General features: G+C 39.9%; 1 protein-coding gene and 1 long non-coding RNA gene across 2 annotated transcripts; both read right to left on the bottom strand.

Moving 5' to 3' along the window:
* Positions 1–834: 834 nt before the first annotated feature.
* On the bottom strand, positions 835–5,016 carry LOC105947623. The gene is made up of 2 exons (XR_001171038.3): positions 4,489–5,016; positions 835–1,875 (listed from the first exon to the last, which is right to left on the bottom strand). It is a non-coding gene; the product is annotated as an uncharacterized LOC105947623 (long non-coding RNA).
* Positions 5,017–5,973: 957 nt separating this feature from the next.
* Positions 5,974–11,806, bottom strand: LOC108647931 (leucine-rich repeat and coiled-coil domain-containing protein 1). The gene is made up of 3 exons (XM_031903510.1): positions 11,604–11,806; positions 6,873–7,078; positions 5,974–6,190 (listed from the first exon to the last, which is right to left on the bottom strand). Exons 1-3 carry the CDS (start codon positions 11,660–11,662, stop codon positions 6,117–6,119), a joined length of 339 nt encoding a protein of 112 aa, XP_031759370.1. The 5' UTR covers positions 11,663–11,806; the 3' UTR covers positions 5,974–6,116.
* Between the last annotated feature and the right edge of the window lie 7,312 nt (positions 11,807–19,118).

The following is a 19,118-nucleotide window of genomic DNA, read 5'->3' as shown; positions in this document are numbered from 1 at the left end:
ACAGATCAAGCGCCTTTTTTTTTTTAAGTCATTTATGTCCGAACAATTTCTCCTTAATCTCAAATACTGTCCTACCGGGATGTCTTTCTTCAAGGGAATAGGGTGGAAACTCGTATAGTGTAATAGACTGTTTGTTTGCGATATACCGTTGTCTCTATTGACCCTGTTTCTCCACTCTGCAGCAGCAGATCTAAAAAGAGCAATTTATCAGAACCAAACTCACTTGTAAAGTGTAACCCCAAATCATCATTATTAAGGAGGGTAATCATGTTATGGAAATCTATATCTCCCCGCCATATCAAAATATCATCAATATATCTTTTCCAAAGTATTATTTTAGACAAAAAGAGATTGATTTCCAAATTTAAGGCAAAATGATGCTCCCACCAGCCTAGGAACAAGCTAGCATAACTGGGTGCACAGGCACTGCCCATTGCCGTGCCTTTTACTTGGTGATAAACCTTATTATGAAATGAAAAATAATGATGCGTAAGTATACAATATAACAGTGTAGTCAGAAATGAGACTTGTTTATCATTGTATTTCATAGTGAGATAATAACTCACAGCCTGGAGTCCCTTGGCATGAGGAATGCTCAGATAGAGTGCCTCGACGTCTATACTTGCTAAATGGCAATCGGAATCAACTCTTATGCCTTGTAGCTTGAGAAGAATATCCTTGGTATCTTTCAGATGGTAAATATATCCAAACATTATTATGCTTGCTGTGGTAACTTCTTATATGTTAGTTTTTCACCTTATGGAAGTGTTCTTGAAATTTTAAGTTGTATCTTTTCTAAAAAAAAAAACAACACACATATAAGCTTTATATGCATTTGTTTTTCAAATCTATTACCCATTTATTTTTGTTGCAGATAATGAAAATAATGAAACAATAGTATGTTGATGCACTGTTTCTGCATCAGTTGCTTTTATTATTTGCCATCTGTTCTTGACTGTGAGCCCATTTCTATGGAAATAAAATCTAAATTCTGCAATAGAAACTCACAGACAAAGAAACTACATCACCCAGTATTACTTTAACGTCTAAACTGATGTAGGCATGGAAATGACTAGTTCACTTTTAGCTCAACCACGATTCCTGGTTTTCTCTTTCACTTGCTGCAGTACCACTGGATTGGAGAGAGGAAAGTCATTCTAGTATTTAAGCAGACTATGGTCCCCTTGATAAATAATAATTTTAAAATCCCATAGCAGTAAATAATGAGCGGCAGAATCCATGGCAATCTCTAGTGTTTTACTCTGTGATAAAGGTGCACCTACATTTCAGTTTTAAGGATCAGAGTAAAGTATCATAAATGATGTGAGTCTGATATCAAAAAAGTCCATCCCTGCAATTTCTCTTTTAAAATCTTAAGCTTGCTCTAAGTATTATTATGTGAAAAATGTCCACTTGTATAATTCTGTTATCAGATTTCTTTTACAGACATGGTTTGATAATGAAATTTACTGAACAATTAAATATTTAACAATTATAATATCTTTGTAAAGCTATGTTTATGTTTTCAGCTACAGTTAGAACAAAATTTCCCATATCCATAGACATCACCGATGTGCCAGTGCAATCTCTGAATAATAAAAGCACAGATAATTAATATACAAATACTTCTTATTGGCTTTTGGGATCTTCAAATATATCTGTGGGTGCCATCTCCATCAACAGCTGTAAGTAGCAAGCGATTGCATTAAAGTATGGGACCCGCAGATTAAAATGAACACAGGGGAAATAAATGAGCATGCTGCTCAGCATAAACAGTAAGGCATAGGAATATTGCACTTCCGGTGATTGTATTATTGGCGCTAGATCTAAAAACGTGGAGACAAGAAGAACCCCAAAGGCGATTGGAAGAAAGACCTGTGGATGAAAACATGAAACAATCAGTATAATTGATAATGCAAAACAGGAATAAACATACAATGTACATGTATGTAAATGAATAAAGGAACATTAATGAAGTTATCCTATAATCGCCAGAGCCTCTAGAAAGACCATAATAGTGTTTCTTGAGGACTGGCTGGGACTGTTCATGGATGTGCAGTGACTGGTATATTAAATGGAACCATCTGGTTAATTTTAAAAATATACTAATACTTCCAGATAAATGGCCAGTCATGCACATTTCAAGTGTCAGAACAACATTTTCTTAACGGAACAGTAACACCAAAAAATGAGTGTGTCAAACGAATTAATATATTATGTACTATTGCCCTGCTATGGTAAAAGTTGTGTGTTTGCTTTAGAAACACTACTATAGTTTATATAAACAAGCAACTGTGTAGCCATGGGGGCAGTCATTCAAACTGAAAAAAGGCACAGGTTGCATAAATTCCCATTCAATAGAGCGTAACTTTTATTTGCTATGTAAGCTGTGCCTTTTCTCCTTTTTTCCAGCTTGAATGGGTTCCCCATGGGTACACAACAGGGTATTTATATAAACTATAGTAGTCTTTCTGAAGCAAACACACAACTTTTACCAGTGCAGCGCAACAGTACATTATATTCTAATTACTTTAAAACATTTTTATTTTTTGATGTTACTGTTCCTTTAATTACTCTTAATAAGTTTAAGCTTTGCTTAATAAAAGATTCTGTAGGAACAAAAGGCTTATCTGAATTACTTCATTCATAGCAAACCTGCATTTATTGTGCCATTCCACACACTATTGGGGACAATCCCTTTTATCGCATGGAATGGCACAATAAATGCATGCTTGCAAATACAGGTATAGGACCCGTTATCCAGAATGCTCGGGACCAAGGGTATTCCGGATAAGGGATCTTTCCGTAATTTGCATCTCCATACCTTAAGTCTACTAAAAAATCATTAAAACATTAATTAAACCCAATAGGATTGTTTTGCATCCAGTAAGGATTAATTATATCTTAGTTGGGATCAAATACAAAGCACTGTTTTATTTTTACAGAGAAAAAGGAAATCAATTTTAAAAATCTGAATTATTAGATTAAAATGGAGTCTATGGGAGACGGCATTTCCGTAATTCGGAGCTTTCTGGATATCGGGTTTCCGGATAAGGGATCCCATACCTGTAATATAGTCTTGCAGTTAAGCCTTTTGTTCCTACAGAATCTTTTTTATTTTGCACATATTACCCTGGAGGTAGGGATAGACAAACCACAATAAAGGTCAGATACTCTCTTAGTGCCAGTTGGATAGAAGAACCAAATTTTGAAGTTTTTAAAGTCTGGTGTTGCAATTTAAGTAGCATACACTGCATCATTTATTAAACCTTAAATAAACACCTTTTAATTTCACATTGTCCTTAAATGCCATTGGATGTGTATTATTTGTTGCTCCCTAACTGGCTAGTTACAAACAGTTGTAGATACTTTGTTTAGTAAATAATTGTCCCAACAGAGGTTTGTTTTCCAGGTGGGATATATCAGGGTCATTTTAGGCTAAAGGGCTTATAGCAGTCAGCAAGTTCTTTGCATTTAATTTAATGTGTGTAGACTGGGGGATTAATTGATCTTGCAGAGAACAGAGGCCTGTGCAGGTCTAATTGGGTAGACCCCCAACCTACATTTTTATCGCCTTGGATCGTCTAGTAGACCCAGTCCCACAATTGCTTTATCTGCCACCAAGAATAGAGCCATGCCAAGGTATAATCAGTCAGACCCCACCCATTAACATTTTTGCCAACTCTAACCCACTTTTGGACCCAACTCGTGGCTGCTTTATTTGCAATCTGACCTGCAAGGCAGCAAAGTCAACATATACCAAAGTGATGTCATGGGAGCAAAGAAGTAGGCGAAAAGGAGGATAAGAAATTTAAATTGCTACCCGTGACCTGACCAAAGCCTAAACAAATATCTATACCCCTACTTGCAGATTACGCTCAAAATGCATTTGGTCCACTGCAGGAATCTAGGGCAGACAGTATAAATATACCTACTTGGACCCAACATAGAAGACGCCAATTGAAAAGATGATAAAAACAGGACCTTCCATAACACAGTAAAATTAACTAAATTTTAACAACCCCTTTAATGGCTTCCCAACATCATTTGGCTGTTCCTAGAAAACAGACGCTAGGTTTTTCTGTAAGAGATAATGGTGCCTGATTTGTACAAATGATTTACTTTCAGACAGGACATTGCAGAGCGCACCGCTTACTCTTTCATTTCATTTCCTTTCCGTTTTCCCACATTCATGGTTTCATTGTTTGACAGAAGGAAAAAAATATTCCCTTTTCACAATGTGATATCACAAAGGAATGACAATCTATGGGGTAAAGAGACAAGATCTGACTATCACCACCTGAATGTATGAAAGTCACTTTGCCTTAGAACAGGGGTCCTCAAACTTTTTAAACATGGGGCCAGTTCACGGTCCCTCAGACTGTTGGGGGGCCAGTCTATAGTTTGGGAAAAAAAAACATCAACAATGTATTTAAATGATTATTATTATGAAGTGTAGAGAATGGCTATAATAATTTGGACACCTACATTTCAGCCAACTGTTTCATCACCCCACCAATCCCTTGCTGGGCTTGAAATAAGTGGGTGCCACACCTCTCACATTGCATCATAGTCCCATGATTCCTAGTGAGGGGTCCAAGAGGCTATCTAAGGAAAAATGCAGTACAAGATAGAGTTAAACTATTGTACACCACCATTAATAAAAGGACGCCCGATTCAGTGTCCCTGTTATGCTCTTCCCCAGCGAGTCGGCGTGTAACACGGTGATGGTGCAGTCAGTCTCCTCCGTCTACTACTATGTTGGCGTTCTGCTCTGCCCAGCGCATCACCGTGTTACGCAGCGTTACATGGAGACGCGGTGACGCGTTGGCCAGAGCAAAACACAGACACAGTAGTAGACGGAGGAGACTGACTGCAACTCATTTATTCATGCCTCAAACTACAGCCCATGGCAGCAGGGGAAGGGGGCCGGGTAAATGGCCACAGGGGGCCGCATCCGTCCGTAGTTTGAGGACCCCTGCCTTAGGAAGTTGATAAATATGCTTCTTTAAGTAATGAATAGAACATGGGCGAGATTTTTATTTATTAAGCTCTAAACTCACATTTTGATAAATCTGCCCCTTAGTATATTACAAAATGGCTAATTCTAAGAAACATTTTAACTGGTCTTCTTTTTATATCTTCTTTTTTTTAATATAGTTTTTAAATTATTTGCTTTCTTCTTAGGAATCTCACCAGCTTTAAAAGGGGGAGTCACGGACCCCAACATACAAAAACCAAATGCTCTTTAAGGCTACAATTTAATTGTTATTGCTACTATAAGCCTCTCCAACTCATATTCCAGCCTCTTATTTAAATCAGTGCCTGGTTGCTAAGGTAATTTGTACCCTAGCAACCAGATAGCTGCTGAAATTCGAACAGGAGAGCTGCTAAATTTAAAACAAAGTAACTAAATTTAAACCAATTGGAAATTGTCACATAATTGATAATATCGTATTTGCGATCCGAAAGTCACTAAATTTTTGTATCGAACGATCGTAAACAACGGGAAAACCTTTCCGACTTTGATCCTTCTGTGCTTGATTTTGGAAGCCTCCCATAGGAATCAATGGCACTCTGCAGCTCCAACCTGGCCCAAGGAAAGTCACGATACTGGGTCTATTATTCAGTGCATGCACCCAAGTCTAGGGGTAATATTAAAAAAAACACTGTGAGAAGAAATATAACCAATCACAAAGAAATACAGGTATGGGATCCCTTATCCCGTTATCCAAAAAGTTACGGAAAGGCCATCTCCCATAGACTCCATTATAAGAAAATAATTCTAATTTTTAAAAATGATTTTCCTTTTTCTCTGTAATTATAAAACAAAACTTAGTAATTGATCCAAATTAAGATACAATTAACCATTAACAAGCTTATTGGGTTTATTCAATATGTGAATGATTTTTTGCAGACTTTAGTTATGGAGATCCAAATTACAGAAAGATCCCTTATCCGGAAAACCCCAGGTCCTGAGCATTCTGGATAACAGGTCCCATACCTGTATAATAAAAATATTTCAAAACAGAACTCAATTGTTTTTGTGTGACAGTATGGTAATTTGATAATTAGTAAATACTCTCAATGAGAAATTGATATAGGAAGTTATACATTCACTCACCGTTAAGGTCTTGTATGCTGTTATATGACAAATTCAACTTCTTGAGATTAAATAGCTTTCCTAACCCTAGCAAAATAATCAAGTAAAATGGTTTAATAAAAGCAAACAATACCACCATTACATTAATAGGGTTCATCATTATCATAAATCATGATTTATGCACTGGCCTTTCACCGTTTTCCGTCATGAAAGATCTAATTGTTGTGCTAATGGAGCCCTTTGGGGCAAGTGGCCTGGGTGTGGTCGCAAAAAAACCCACACCATGGGGTCAACCACGGTCAACTAAGGAACATGAGTATTTGTGTAGCACAGAGATACTTTTATAAATGACTACACATAAATATCCACATAAATTTGCATCCTTCTAGCTGTACAATTACAACTTTTGCAACCTCTCTCAGTGCTTGGGACTGCTAGTTCAGCAAAAGGTGGATGGCTGCAATAGTTAACCCAATCTTCTTAGGACTGTGACAGACCACAAGGCGACTAATCTCCCCAAAATGCCATCCCACCGGCTAGAATGTAAATTGCCGGTGGGAAGGCAACTTTGGCGATTTCTGCAAATCGCTGCGCCGCATATGCCATCCCACTGTCGAATTAAATTCTAGCCGATGGGACGGCATTTCGGGAAGATTTGTCTCGGCGACTAATCTCCCCGTGTACCAGAGCCCTTACACATAAAAAAGTATTCACTAGGGGCACTATAATTAGATTAGTCGCTACTGGCAGTATAATTTAAAATACAAACCTTCTACCCATGTCAGTTTGTTACAAGACAGATTCAGGCTCTGCAAACATGTCAAGGAGTCCAGCCCTTCAGTCTTAGTTATAAGAATAGATGAAAGGTCCAGATGCTGTAAGTAACAGAGGTGTCCAAGTCCTTCAATCTTGGAAATGTGATTACAATGTAAATTGATGGAATAGAGATGGGAATGCAAGCAAATCTCCAGCAAGCTGTTAATAAAGTGATGCATTTGAATTAACTACATTTTGTATTACAGAATTAAATTACCCAACCTACTGATCTAGATCCATTTCACAATATGTTCACATGAACTCTGATGTCATACTGGGAGATTAGTAGCTGCTACTTGAACCTGGCTACATATAATTTCCATTATCACCAGTGGGGCTTAAAAGACTATGAGCCAGTAGCAAAGGATCTGAACATACAAATAAAGGCAAATCACTGCTCAACTAGTAAACATGGGCCTTTGCTGCAAGGTTCAACCCTGTTTCCAAAAAAAGTAGGGACACTGGGTAAAATATAAATAAAAAACGCGAATGGGATGGTTTTCAGTTCATATCAATCCTATATTTATTTGCAAATATTTATTTACAACATATCAAATGCGGAAACTGAGAAATTTTGTTTTCCAACAAAAAAATTGCTCAAAATTTGATGTCGACAACATTGGCATTATCTTGTTAAATATGCAAGGCTTTCGCTGAAAATATGTTATCTGGATGGCGGCATATGTTGCCCCAAAACACACACAAATATATATAACACATATACAGTCATATGAAAATTCTTTGGAGTTTTGTTTATCACTGGCTGAGTTCAAAGTAGCAACTTCCTTTTTATATATAACACGCCTTATGGAAACAGTAGTATTTCAACAGTGACAAAGTCAATTGGATTAAAAGAAAATATGCAATTGAAATCATAATGTTTGTGGATCACATTTATATATGGTTTTTGTTTGCACAGTATTTGTCAATGCAGCGACAAACTGTTTTCAAACAGTGTTTTTTTTACGTATTCCTTAGCCCATGTAGAAATTGCCACTACAGAATCCTGTCTATAGATCATAGTTAACCAACATCAATACTAACTGTAGATATTAGTATCACAATAGCCTTGGATATTATGCTTGTTCAAGAAATCATCCAAATCCCCTCTGCCATCACAACATCACTAGGAAGAACATTCCCCAACCTCACTGCCCTCACCATGAGGAACCCCCTACGCTGCTTCAAATGAAAAAGTGTTGTTACTCTAATCCAGTGCTGTCCAACTGGCGGCCTGCGGGCCGACCCCCTCTGGGTGGCCCCCCACCTGTCTGGCTGCTTTGATGTCTTACCTTTGTGTAAGGTTTAAATGGTATCAGTAGTGAGATTAACTGGCCCACTGCATGGTTCTCAGTTCAGGTTCAGGCTGTAATCCCCCTGTATTGTTTAAACATGTAATCCCCTGTGTTGTTTACACCTTTTAATTACTGCATTGTTCACCCCCTACACAGTTCACACCTCAGGCTCAGGCTGTAATCACCCACATTGTTCACCTCTCAGACATTGTATGTACTGCCTAGCCTATGCTGCCTGTGTGTATGGCACACAGAGGCAGCATAGGGTAGGCAAAGTATGGCATATAGGCAGCATAGGGCAGGGAGGGTATGGCACACACAGGCAGCATAGGGCAGGCAGAGTGCTGCCTGTGTGTGCCATACTCTGCCTGCCCTTTGCTGCCTCTGGGAGGTAAACCTGGCAGGTGTTTGTTCTGGAAGTTTGTTAGTAGTTGGAAATAGCCATTAAATGGTCTCTACGGTGTGTAACTATGTGCTGGCGGTTGCTGTGCTATCCACAGGTGAGGAGGAGGCACATGGATTTAAGGGTGTGTCTTAATATCACATAATATAATTCTTTCATACATGAATAACGGTTGATATCCTGCAGTGAGGACTAAGCATTTGGGTTTTTGCTGCACTACCACCACTGTGATAAAGTGGGTGTGGTTTAAAAAGGGGGAGTGGTCAAAACTGGCTTCTGTTAGCGGCCCTCCACCATATATGCTAGAGAAATTCCGGCCCTCGTCACTGCAGAAGTTGGACAGCACCGCTAATCTAAAGGGGTGGCCCCCATCTGCCTATAATTCCCTCTAATGTACTTGTACAGAATAATCATGTCCCCTCGCAAGCGCCTTTTTCCCCCCAGAGAAAACAACCCAAACCATGACAGTCTAACCTCATAGCTTAAATCTTCCATCCCCTTTACTAATTTAGTTGCAGTCACTGCACTCTCTCCAATAATCCCCCAAATCCCCACATTCTTCTCAATTAAGGATATCCCCAACACGCTACCATTTAGTGTATAACTTGCATCCATTACTGGCTTTTGGTTGTGTCTATTGCAAGTTAGAGAGTTTGCTGGATTCCCTGAATCTTGTAATGATATTATGTACAGTGTTTCACAAAGCGGGAAAGCCATCCTATTTTATTTCAGAGAGACCCAGCCTCTCTGGGATTCTCTATCTGTATCCAATTAGGTTACTATTGGTGAGATGTCCCCCCGGGTGTTTCCTTTGACTTCTCCAGTTTGTTGTTACTTCTGTCCTAACATTTTTGAAACATTTTGCTGGCATCAAATTCAAAACAAAAATACCTTTTTTAGAAAACATTTCTTGGTTTCAACATTTGGTGTTATCTTTTTACTGTCTGCAATTAAATATATGTTTAAATGATTTGCAATCATTGCATTCTCTTTTTTACATAAAGTATTTACACAGCATCTAACTTTTTTTTTTCCACTCTGGCACTGGTTAGGCAAAGTAAATTTCCTTATGGTTGCTGAGGGTGCAAATAGCCCTAAAGATCTATTAAGATGCATGTGATCCTCAAGCTCCATCTGTCCCACCTTGGACTCTCCTCTGGGGAGCATAAGTAAACTGACCCACCCTAGCAGTGAGGTGATAGAGGATCTGAAGGTACTTATGGCCAGGTTTAAAGGGGCCCTTCATTTCTCAAGTAGGGCTCATAGACTTTGCCCCCCTTTGTACTTTTTTTTGGGGGGGGGGGGGTCTGTTTTTGCACTTAGGTGATTTAAGCATCTCAGACTTCACTAAAAAATCCTTCACTTCACAGTTTCCCGTTACTTCACCTTGTTGTGGTCAGTCTTATAACTGGTATGCAGAATCCTACTGTTCTCCATTCATTATCTGCTCAGCACTAAGTAGCTATTCTTTTTCACAGGAGCGAGCATATGGCTGTAAGGGGACCAACACATTTATTTTACCCAATGCTGCTTAGGCCTATCACGGCAACTCCATGTACCCCATGGTTATGTAACCTAATAGCTGCCTTCCCAGACTAGTACCAGTAGAACATGGGTTACACTGTACTCTTTCACCCAGAATGGGCCTTCGCTAAGTGAAAGAGGAAGGTGAGGGTGTTGTGCAACTACACCTCTCTTGCTGCTATGCAGAAAAATAAAAACACAGCACGCCAGAGGTTCTTGCAAACAAAAGAATAAGCATTTATTTAACATCCACAGGGTTACTCACAATACAGCTTCTCAGAGGCCTGTGGTACAGGCAACACATACAGAGTGTAATACAGACTGACACTCCCCTGCGGACAGACTTGGCAGGAATCTCACTTCACCTCTGCCACACCCTGTAGTGGATCCCCCTCTGGGAATTCTCTATCTTGATTCCCTATTCACTGGGATCCCTACACTACAGGCAATATGGCCTGGGAGAGATACCTCCAAAACTGCCAGTCCTATATAGGAGCTCAGAACTACTCTTTCTAGCTCAGCCCTAAGTGCCTTACACCCCTAGAGTGGTACTATACAGGGAGCTACACCTGCCACTATCTAACACCTCATTTACGGGGCCCTGTTCCCTGACTGTAACTAGGCCTGTGCCCTGGGCTCACAGCAGCCATCCCCACTCTATCTCAGGTGGAAGCAAACAGGAAGGTGCCACTCCTTTCCCAGCACTATACCAAAGTGAGGCAGGAAGTGGTCACCATACCTGCTAGCCAATAGCACACATATGTTACTGAACTCACTTAGATACATTCCCTTCCGCCCAGCAACTAAGGAACCTGAACCTGTAGGGATTTAAAGCCATAGGGGCCATTTAACCCTATGGGTCCCTACAGTTATTTCAGAGCAATGAGCGACAGGCTTTTTCAGATCAAGCCCGCTTTACCATTCCATTCTGTGGCCAGACCCCCTTTAGTTCCTGACAGGGTTCTACATATAAGACAACACTGGTGTAGCAGCCATTTAGCAAATAGTTCCAAGACTATCTAGGGCAAAAATAAGTTTCACTCTATATCTAATGCTAACAGGCCTTAAAGCAGGGCTCCTAAGTGTATCTAGGAGACACGCTTTCCCCTAATACTGTTAACCCTTCAGTAACCTTTACAGTTGGGCCCTCTCCTGTGCTCCAAACACCCCATTTTAGACACCATTCAAGTGCCATTAACCCAATCTTTAATTACCAATAATGCAATCTCCCACCGTACCAGCCACAGCACACTGTAGTGGGGCTCATTGGCCAGTGTGGAACACATTGTACTTTGGGCCAGTCTTACAGCAAGAATCATGCAGAGCAGGATCAAATCGGGGGGCAGGCAGGAAACTCCCCGACTTACGGCACTTCTGACTGACTGCACTGACTCACGACACCCCTCCCACACATAATCTGCTCAATACATTCAGTCCCATTTTGACTGAAACCCTCGCTTACTTGCGGATCTGCTTGTCCATAAGGCTTAGCTCCCTGCTCCCTGGGGCCGTGCTTGCCATTTTCCCACAGCAGTGCTACTGCTACACCTCCCAGCGGGACAACCCCGACTTTCATTACACGGCGCACTATCCCCGGTGTGCAGTTCAAATGTTCCGCTTATTGGCTCCTGTAGCCCCGCTTTCCCGGGCTCTTGTTGCCAAGACAACAGAGTATGCAGCGCAGTGACGCAGCACGCAGCCGAAGGGGGCGTAACCAGAAGGGGCGTAGCACTTTGCACAGACTTCGCGCTTGTCATAGCGCCATTAGGCAGTGCAGGGAATGGCGAGTTCTAAAAGTGCTCTTTGATTTTTGGGCAGCTCATTACTGCTACTACTACTGCCAGGGGAAATAAATAAAAGTTTTTTCAGCAGCATCCGGCGCTCTTATAGCATTTACTTCTCGTCGAAACAATTCATTTGTCTGTTTAGAAATCCGACTTGTGTGGTGGGAGAAGAGCTTCCGCTAGTTTAGGAGAGAACTGGTGAAATTGGGCAAAGAAATCGGTAGATTTTTAGGGTGTGTTTTTAAACTCTGGCGTCAGAGGGTCCCTGTGGGTTTGTGCAAACAAGGGGGCGATTTCTCCGCACAAATGATGGGTTCATTGCGATAAAACATTTTGGCAGCAAAGAATCATGGTTTTCAGTTTAGGCGCAAAAAGGCCAATTTAGGAGAATTTCTGACATGGAAGGGTCTCAAGTGGGGACTATTTTATTAGGAAAATGCATGAAATGGATTCTGACCTCAGAGGGTGAAGTTCGGCAAATGGGACAAATTTTTTACAATTTCAGGACAGAAAAAGGACTAATAGAAGATAATGGGTGAAATTGGCAAAAGTAATCTTGGGGTTTTTGCTCTGTTACTTTCGCATTATTTGTGCAAACGGGATATATTTGTTATAGACAAAAAGGCCAATTTAGGACAAAAGAATGGTTTAAACTGACAGTTACCTTGGCTTTATGTACCGGTACTCCTTTTTCTCCTGTATGTGGAGAATGTTAGTGTTATTTAGGCAAACGGGCTAATTTGGGAAAAGACAGTGACAAAAAGTTGTGTTGGGCTTTCAAGGGTTACTATGTGTGCTAACAAGGGCAGATTTATTACATATTTGGGGCAATTTAGGTAGACAATCGGTGAAACTGACCATGTGATCTTGGGTTTTTAGGTAATATTTTTTTCTGATGTTAGAAGAGTTTCTCAGGTTGTTATTTTTTTTTTTTTGCAAAAATACCAGATCTTTTAACACTTATGGGCAAAAATGTCATAATTTAGAAAATGACAATGGGTGAAATTAAACAAAATTTAATTTAATTTTATGCTCTTCCTCATCAGATGGTCACAGGTTTTTTGTGTTTACAAGGGCCAAAATTTATGGAAAAGGGCTTATTTAGATGAAGACAGTGGGTGACAGTGACCAAAGGCTTGGGTTTAGGCTTTTTTTTTTTTTTGAGGCTGTTTAGGCAATTTTTTTTTTACTGTGGTGTCAAAGGATCAATTTATTTTATGTGCAAATAAGGGCCATATTCTAAACAAAGTAATTGTAGGTTTTAGGGCTAAACTTCACTGGAGATTTTGATTAGATTTTGTGGGATGCTATAAAATCTGATTCCCACTGCTGTAATGTAAGTCCGGTCAGAGAAGGTCGGATGTTGTGTTTTGTTCCTGCATCAACATCTGTTTTTGTGCCAACAAGGGCCTGATTATTGTTTACCAGCAAATTTAGGACTTGTTGATTAAACAGGTATTTGAAGCACAAGCCGGTTTACTGACACTAAGGGGCCCATTTACTTACTCACGAACAGGCCGAATGCGTCCGATTGCGTTTTTTTCGTAATGATCGGTATTTTGCGATTTTTTCGGAAAATTATCGCGACTTTTTTTCGTTACCAATACGATTTTTGCTGAAAAACGCGAGTTTTTCGTAGCCATTCCGAAAGTTGCGATTTTTTCGTATCGTTAAAACTTGCGCGAAAAGTTGCGATTTTTTCGTAGTGTTAAAACTTGCGCAAAACGTCGCGCCTTTTAAGTTTTAACGCTACGAAAAAATCACAACTTTCGGAATGGCTACGAAAAACTCGCGTTTTTTCGCGCAAATCGTATTGGTAACGCAAAAGTCGCGATAATTTCCAAAAAGTCGTAAAGGCGCCGAAAAAATCGCAAAAAATACGAAAAAGTCGCAAAATGTTCGTTTTCCAATCGGAATTTTTCCAATTCGGATTCGAATTCGTGGGTTAGTAAATCAGCCCCTAACTGTAGAATTATTGGCCAATATAAAGAAAGAATACAGTAGTTGGCTATCATTTGTAACAGTGTGGCTGGACAGCTCAAACAGTAAAAGTTAGTGCAGGTTATACTATGAAGCAATCCCTGTATTGACTATAGGGCTGCTTTATGACCATTTTTCTCTTGAGTTATGCTTTTGCCAGTTTAGAGTAACCTTTAGCATTTATCTGCGAAAAGGCTGGGGGTGGTAAGATCTCTCTTCCTGCTTTTGCATCTCATGTATCTGCCATCTGCATGCTACTGTCGCTGCTTCTTTGTATGATACTAATTATCAGTAGGGGCTCCTCTGTTTTCCTTTGTAGGCAGGACACCTTCAGCAGTTACTGCTTTCGTTGATAACCTGCAAGTGATATCCCTATAATACATAATGGCAATGACCAACCTATGAAATCCATCCTATGAAGTCATTAGTTATAAATGGTGCTTAGTGATGTCACACATTGAAACTTGTGCATTATAAGGAATAATATAGTGTATGTGGATATTCGAAGTTACACTGGGTGTCTATAGACTTTTTGGATTCAGTTAAAGGGGAACTCCACCCCGACGCAAAATATGCTTTTTTTTAAAAAATAAACCTAATTTCTAACAACTTTGCAATATACTGTACATGCAGCCTTTTCAGTTTTAATGTAATAATATGGTTTGGAACAGTTCCATAAGCCCCTCCCCCTGTTCCCCTGCTGATCTGGCTGACTACTTTGTGACTCAAATAAAATGTAACATTAGACGAATGTCCTCAGCCTGCATCCTCCCAGTCCCACAATCCCCTGCACGCGTGATGTCAATAAGATAAGGAACATCACAGTGCAATGCATTGTTGGTTATGTAGTTCCTACATGCTGTCTGTAAGCTGTGGTTACAATTTTTAACATCTGTGTTTTAGTCCCTCCTCCCCTGCCAGGATTTCAAATGATGCAGGAAGAGAGGAACTGTTTTGCAGCTGGATTTCAGCATATAAAATAGTATTTATTCATACTTTTTGAAGGAACAGATTACAGTGATAGGTATATTAGGGGTTTCTGTGTTGTGTGTGGCTCTTTAACAAATTTTGGTTCAGAAGCCGGAGTTCCCCTTTAATGTTCTCTTAGTTAGGCCAGAAGTTTGGAATAAGCAGGCAAAAATGGCACATATCTTACAAATGGCTAAAAATATAAAAATTTACTTAAACGCCAAAAGTGTTCTGAGGGGCAACGTCAGTCAGTTAACATCAATTCATTTTAGAACCCCTTTACACATGTCATAAAGTAGAAGTGATGATTATTTCTTCGTTACTGTTTGGAAACAACTAAAATGAAACAGTATCTCTTGGGTGAACGTCCCCTTTACTGAATGGGTTTCTACAGTGCAGTTAAGAGCAAATGAATTAGCCAATTATAGTTATATTATCACGTAGAGGATAATAACAGGAACTACAGTGATTAGGGCTATGGCATCACTGGTGACATCACGCTGTAATACAGTAACTGTGACATTACTGGTAGGCAATTAGAAATGCCTTTTTTTAATTTTCTGGTCCCCCATAGATAGGGTCTATATCAGACTTGAACCCAAGACTGCAGCGGCAATGCTAACCTCTGTTCCACCACACTTAGGGGCAAATTTACTAATCCACGAACGTCCGAAAAGCGTCCGAATGTGTTTTTTTCGTAATGATCGGTATTTTGCGATTTTTTCGTAAATTTACGCAACATTTTCGTAGCCGCTACGACTTTTTGCGTAAATTGTCGCAACTTTTTCGTAACTTTTTCGTAGCCATCGCGCCGAGTACGAAAGTTTCGGATTCATTCAAGCTTCAGTATCGTGACTTTCCTTGGGCCAGGTTGGAGCTGCAGAGTGCCATTGAATCCTAAGGGAGGCTTCCAAAATCATGCATAGTCTGAAAGTTTTGCCCGCCGTTTACGAGCGCTCAAAACGAAAAAGTCACGACAATATACGAGCAAATCGTAACGGCGACGAAAAAATCGTAAAAAATACGAAAAAGTCGCAAAATGTTCGTTTCCAATCCGAATTTTTCCCATTCGGATTCGTGGATTAGTAAATCAGCCCCTTAGAGTGACACCTGCAGGAGTCATACATTAGGTACATGGCCTTTACCCCCCCAAACTGCCTGATGTTCCCCCCATATACACATTAATAAACAAACTGTTGGATGAAGGAAGTGTATTTGGGGCATTTTTGTTGACATAAGAGGGCTGGGGGCACACTGGATTGGATCATACTATATACATAACTTGTAGCTTAAAGGAACAGTAACACCAAAAAATTAAAGAGTTTTAAAGTAAAAAAAATATAATGTACTGTTGCCCTGCACTGGTAAAAGTTGTGTGTTTGCTACAGTAACACTACTATAGTTTATATAAATAAGCTGCTGTGTAGCCCTGGGGGCAGCCATTCAAGCTGGAAAAAAGGAGAAAAGGCACAGGTTACATAGCAGATAACGGATAAGCTCTGTAGAATACAATAGTGTTTTATTTGCTATCTGCTAAGTGCCTGTGCCTTTTCTCCTTTGAATGGCTGCCCCCATGGCTACACAGCTGCATTCTTTTTATAAACCATAGTAGTGTTTCTGAGGCAAACACCCCAGTTTGCAGAGCAGCAGTACATTATATTGGAATTTCTTTTATACAGTTGAATTTTTTGGTGTTACTGTTCCTTTAAAGCTGCCCACCAGGGGCAATTAAGTGAACCTAGGGTTAAACATGGGGGTTAACCTTTAATGCTCATTAACTTTCCTGGCTTATACTGAAAACAGAGCACCATTGTCAGTTAAGATGCAAGTTTGTTGCTTATTTTCTTGAACTAGAACTGTAGCAGTACTGAACTCAAGGGCCCTCCACCCAGCAACTTAAAGGAACAGTAACACTAAAAAATAAAAATGTTTTAAAATAATTAAAATATAATGTACTGTTGCCCTGCACTGGTAAAAGTTGTGTGTTTGCTTCAGAAAGACTACTGTAGTTAATAGAAATAGCTGTTGTGTAGCCATGGGGGCAGCCATTTAAATTGAAAAAAGGAGAAAAGGCACAAGTTACATAAGAAGATAACAGATAACTGTGTAGAATACAATGGGAATCTATGCTATTTATCTCTTATCTGCTTAGTAACCTGTGCCTTTTCTCCTTTTTTCAATTTAAATGGCTGCCCCCATGGCTACACAGCAGGGTATTTATATAAACTGTAGTAGTGTTTAAGAAGCAAACACACAACTTTTACCAGTGCAGGGCAATAGTACATAATATATTAATTATTTTTATACACTTTCATTTTTTGGTGTTACTGTTCCTTTAAGCACCTGTCCCCCCAGCCACTTAAGGATCCGCCCCCCCAGCCACTTAAGGACCCGCCCCCCCAGCCACTGCTCCCACTCCACGCCCAGCCACTGCTGTTCCCGTTCTGCTGCGCTACTTACTTAGCTGTTAAGAATTAGAGATGGCTGTGAAATCCACGGCTATCTTTAGTGGAGCAGGAACCAGGTGTGGCGGACAAGTGGCAGGGCCCAACAGGATTTTTCCCCATATCCCAGTGGGCCTGTCTGACCCTGGGCTGTTATAAACTGCACCTGCAATCTTGGTGGTGGGGGGGACAAAAATGACCTCTGCTTCTAGCTGAAGAATGGAAGCTTGTTTTAGAGTATAGGGGGTTATGGTACACCACCAGCCAAGGACTATTCTTATTAGTACATTCTTATTCCACCATAGGGCAATATACCAGGGAGCGTGTGATGTCACGCCGGGTGGCGGGGCAAGAAACCAGGAAGCAGCAGAGCACTGAAGAGCACACAGGGAATCAGGTAGCAGAGGGTGTTAGTTGGAGGGACTCGAGTATAAGCCAAGGGTTACTTTTTCAGTCCATTTTGGGTATATACGGTAGTTTATTTGGGTTAAAAAAATAGACAAAAGTCCACAAAGATCAACCCTTAGTATATATAGCCTTGGATACTATGCTTGTTTAAGAAAATATCTTAAAGAAAAACTATACCCCCAGAATGAATACTTAACCAACATATAGTTTAAATTATGTTGAGTGACCTATTAAAGAATCTTGCAAACTGGAATATCTATATACAGTATATATATATCAGTAAATATTGCCCTTTTATATCCTTTCCCTTGATCCACCATTTAGTGATGGGCTGTGTGCTCCCCCAGAGATCACCAGACAGGAAATAATGCAGCTCTAACTGGAACATGAAGTAGTGTGGGAGCAAAAGTAGGGTGGAAGTCCATTAATTGGTTGAAATGACCTAGCATGTATGTGTGCCTTGGCTTGTGTGTGTGCACTGTGAATCCTATGATCCCAGGGGACGGCCCTTAATTTTTATAATGGCAATATTCTATTTAGGATTACCCAAAACTACATATTGATGAAAAAGTTAATTTTTATGAAAATTGTTTATTTAGACGAAGCAGGGTTTTACATATGAGCTTGTTTATGCAATATATTTTTTATAGAGACCTACATTGGTTGGAGTATAGTTTTCCTTTAAATGCATTAACAGAATCTAGTATCACAACATAATCCAGCAGGGCATTCCCCAACCTCGCTGCCCTCACTGTGAATAACCCTTTTCACTGCTTCAAAGGAATATTCAGACCCTTAAGTCTAAAGGGATGGCCTTTGGTTCTTTGATCTTTTTTATGTAAAAAAAGATCCTGTTATCTGTCTATAATACCCTCTCATGTACTATTCCCCTCGCACCTTTTCACTAGAGAAATCAACCCTAACCTTGACAGTCTGGAAAACTGCACTGCATACACAAGGTAGGGCCTTAACTCTATAAAGAGTCAAAACTATGTTTTAATTCCTCAAGTTAATGCCCTTTTTATGCACAGCAGTAATTTATTTGCTTTAGTAGCTACTGCGTGACACTTTGTTATCCACAAAAATCCCCCAAACCCCATTCCCATAGGAGGCCCCAACGCACTACCAAATGGACACCTTGCAGTGTTGCTGAAGTGAAAGAATTCCCAAAGCACACCAAAAATTGTTATAATCAACATTCATATTTTGTTAATGTATCCTGCAAAAATGACTTGTTTCTGCTTCATCAGGTATTTGTGCATTAAATTTCCAGGGGAAATCTTTTATTAAGTAGAATATTCTGTTGAACATAGAAATTACATTACAAAGAAAAGCTCCCTGCTGAAGGATTTGGTCATGCTTGTCTACTAAAACCATTAGCTGACACAAAAG

This window comes from Xenopus tropicalis, chromosome 6, assembly GCF_000004195.4.
Source record: "Xenopus tropicalis strain Nigerian chromosome 6, UCB_Xtro_10.0, whole genome shotgun sequence".
Lineage (NCBI taxonomy): Eukaryota > Metazoa > Chordata > Amphibia > Anura > Pipidae > Xenopus > Xenopus tropicalis.
The sequence above is the reverse complement of the archived record's forward strand: the minus strand, read 5'-3'. Positions and strand labels throughout refer to the sequence as shown.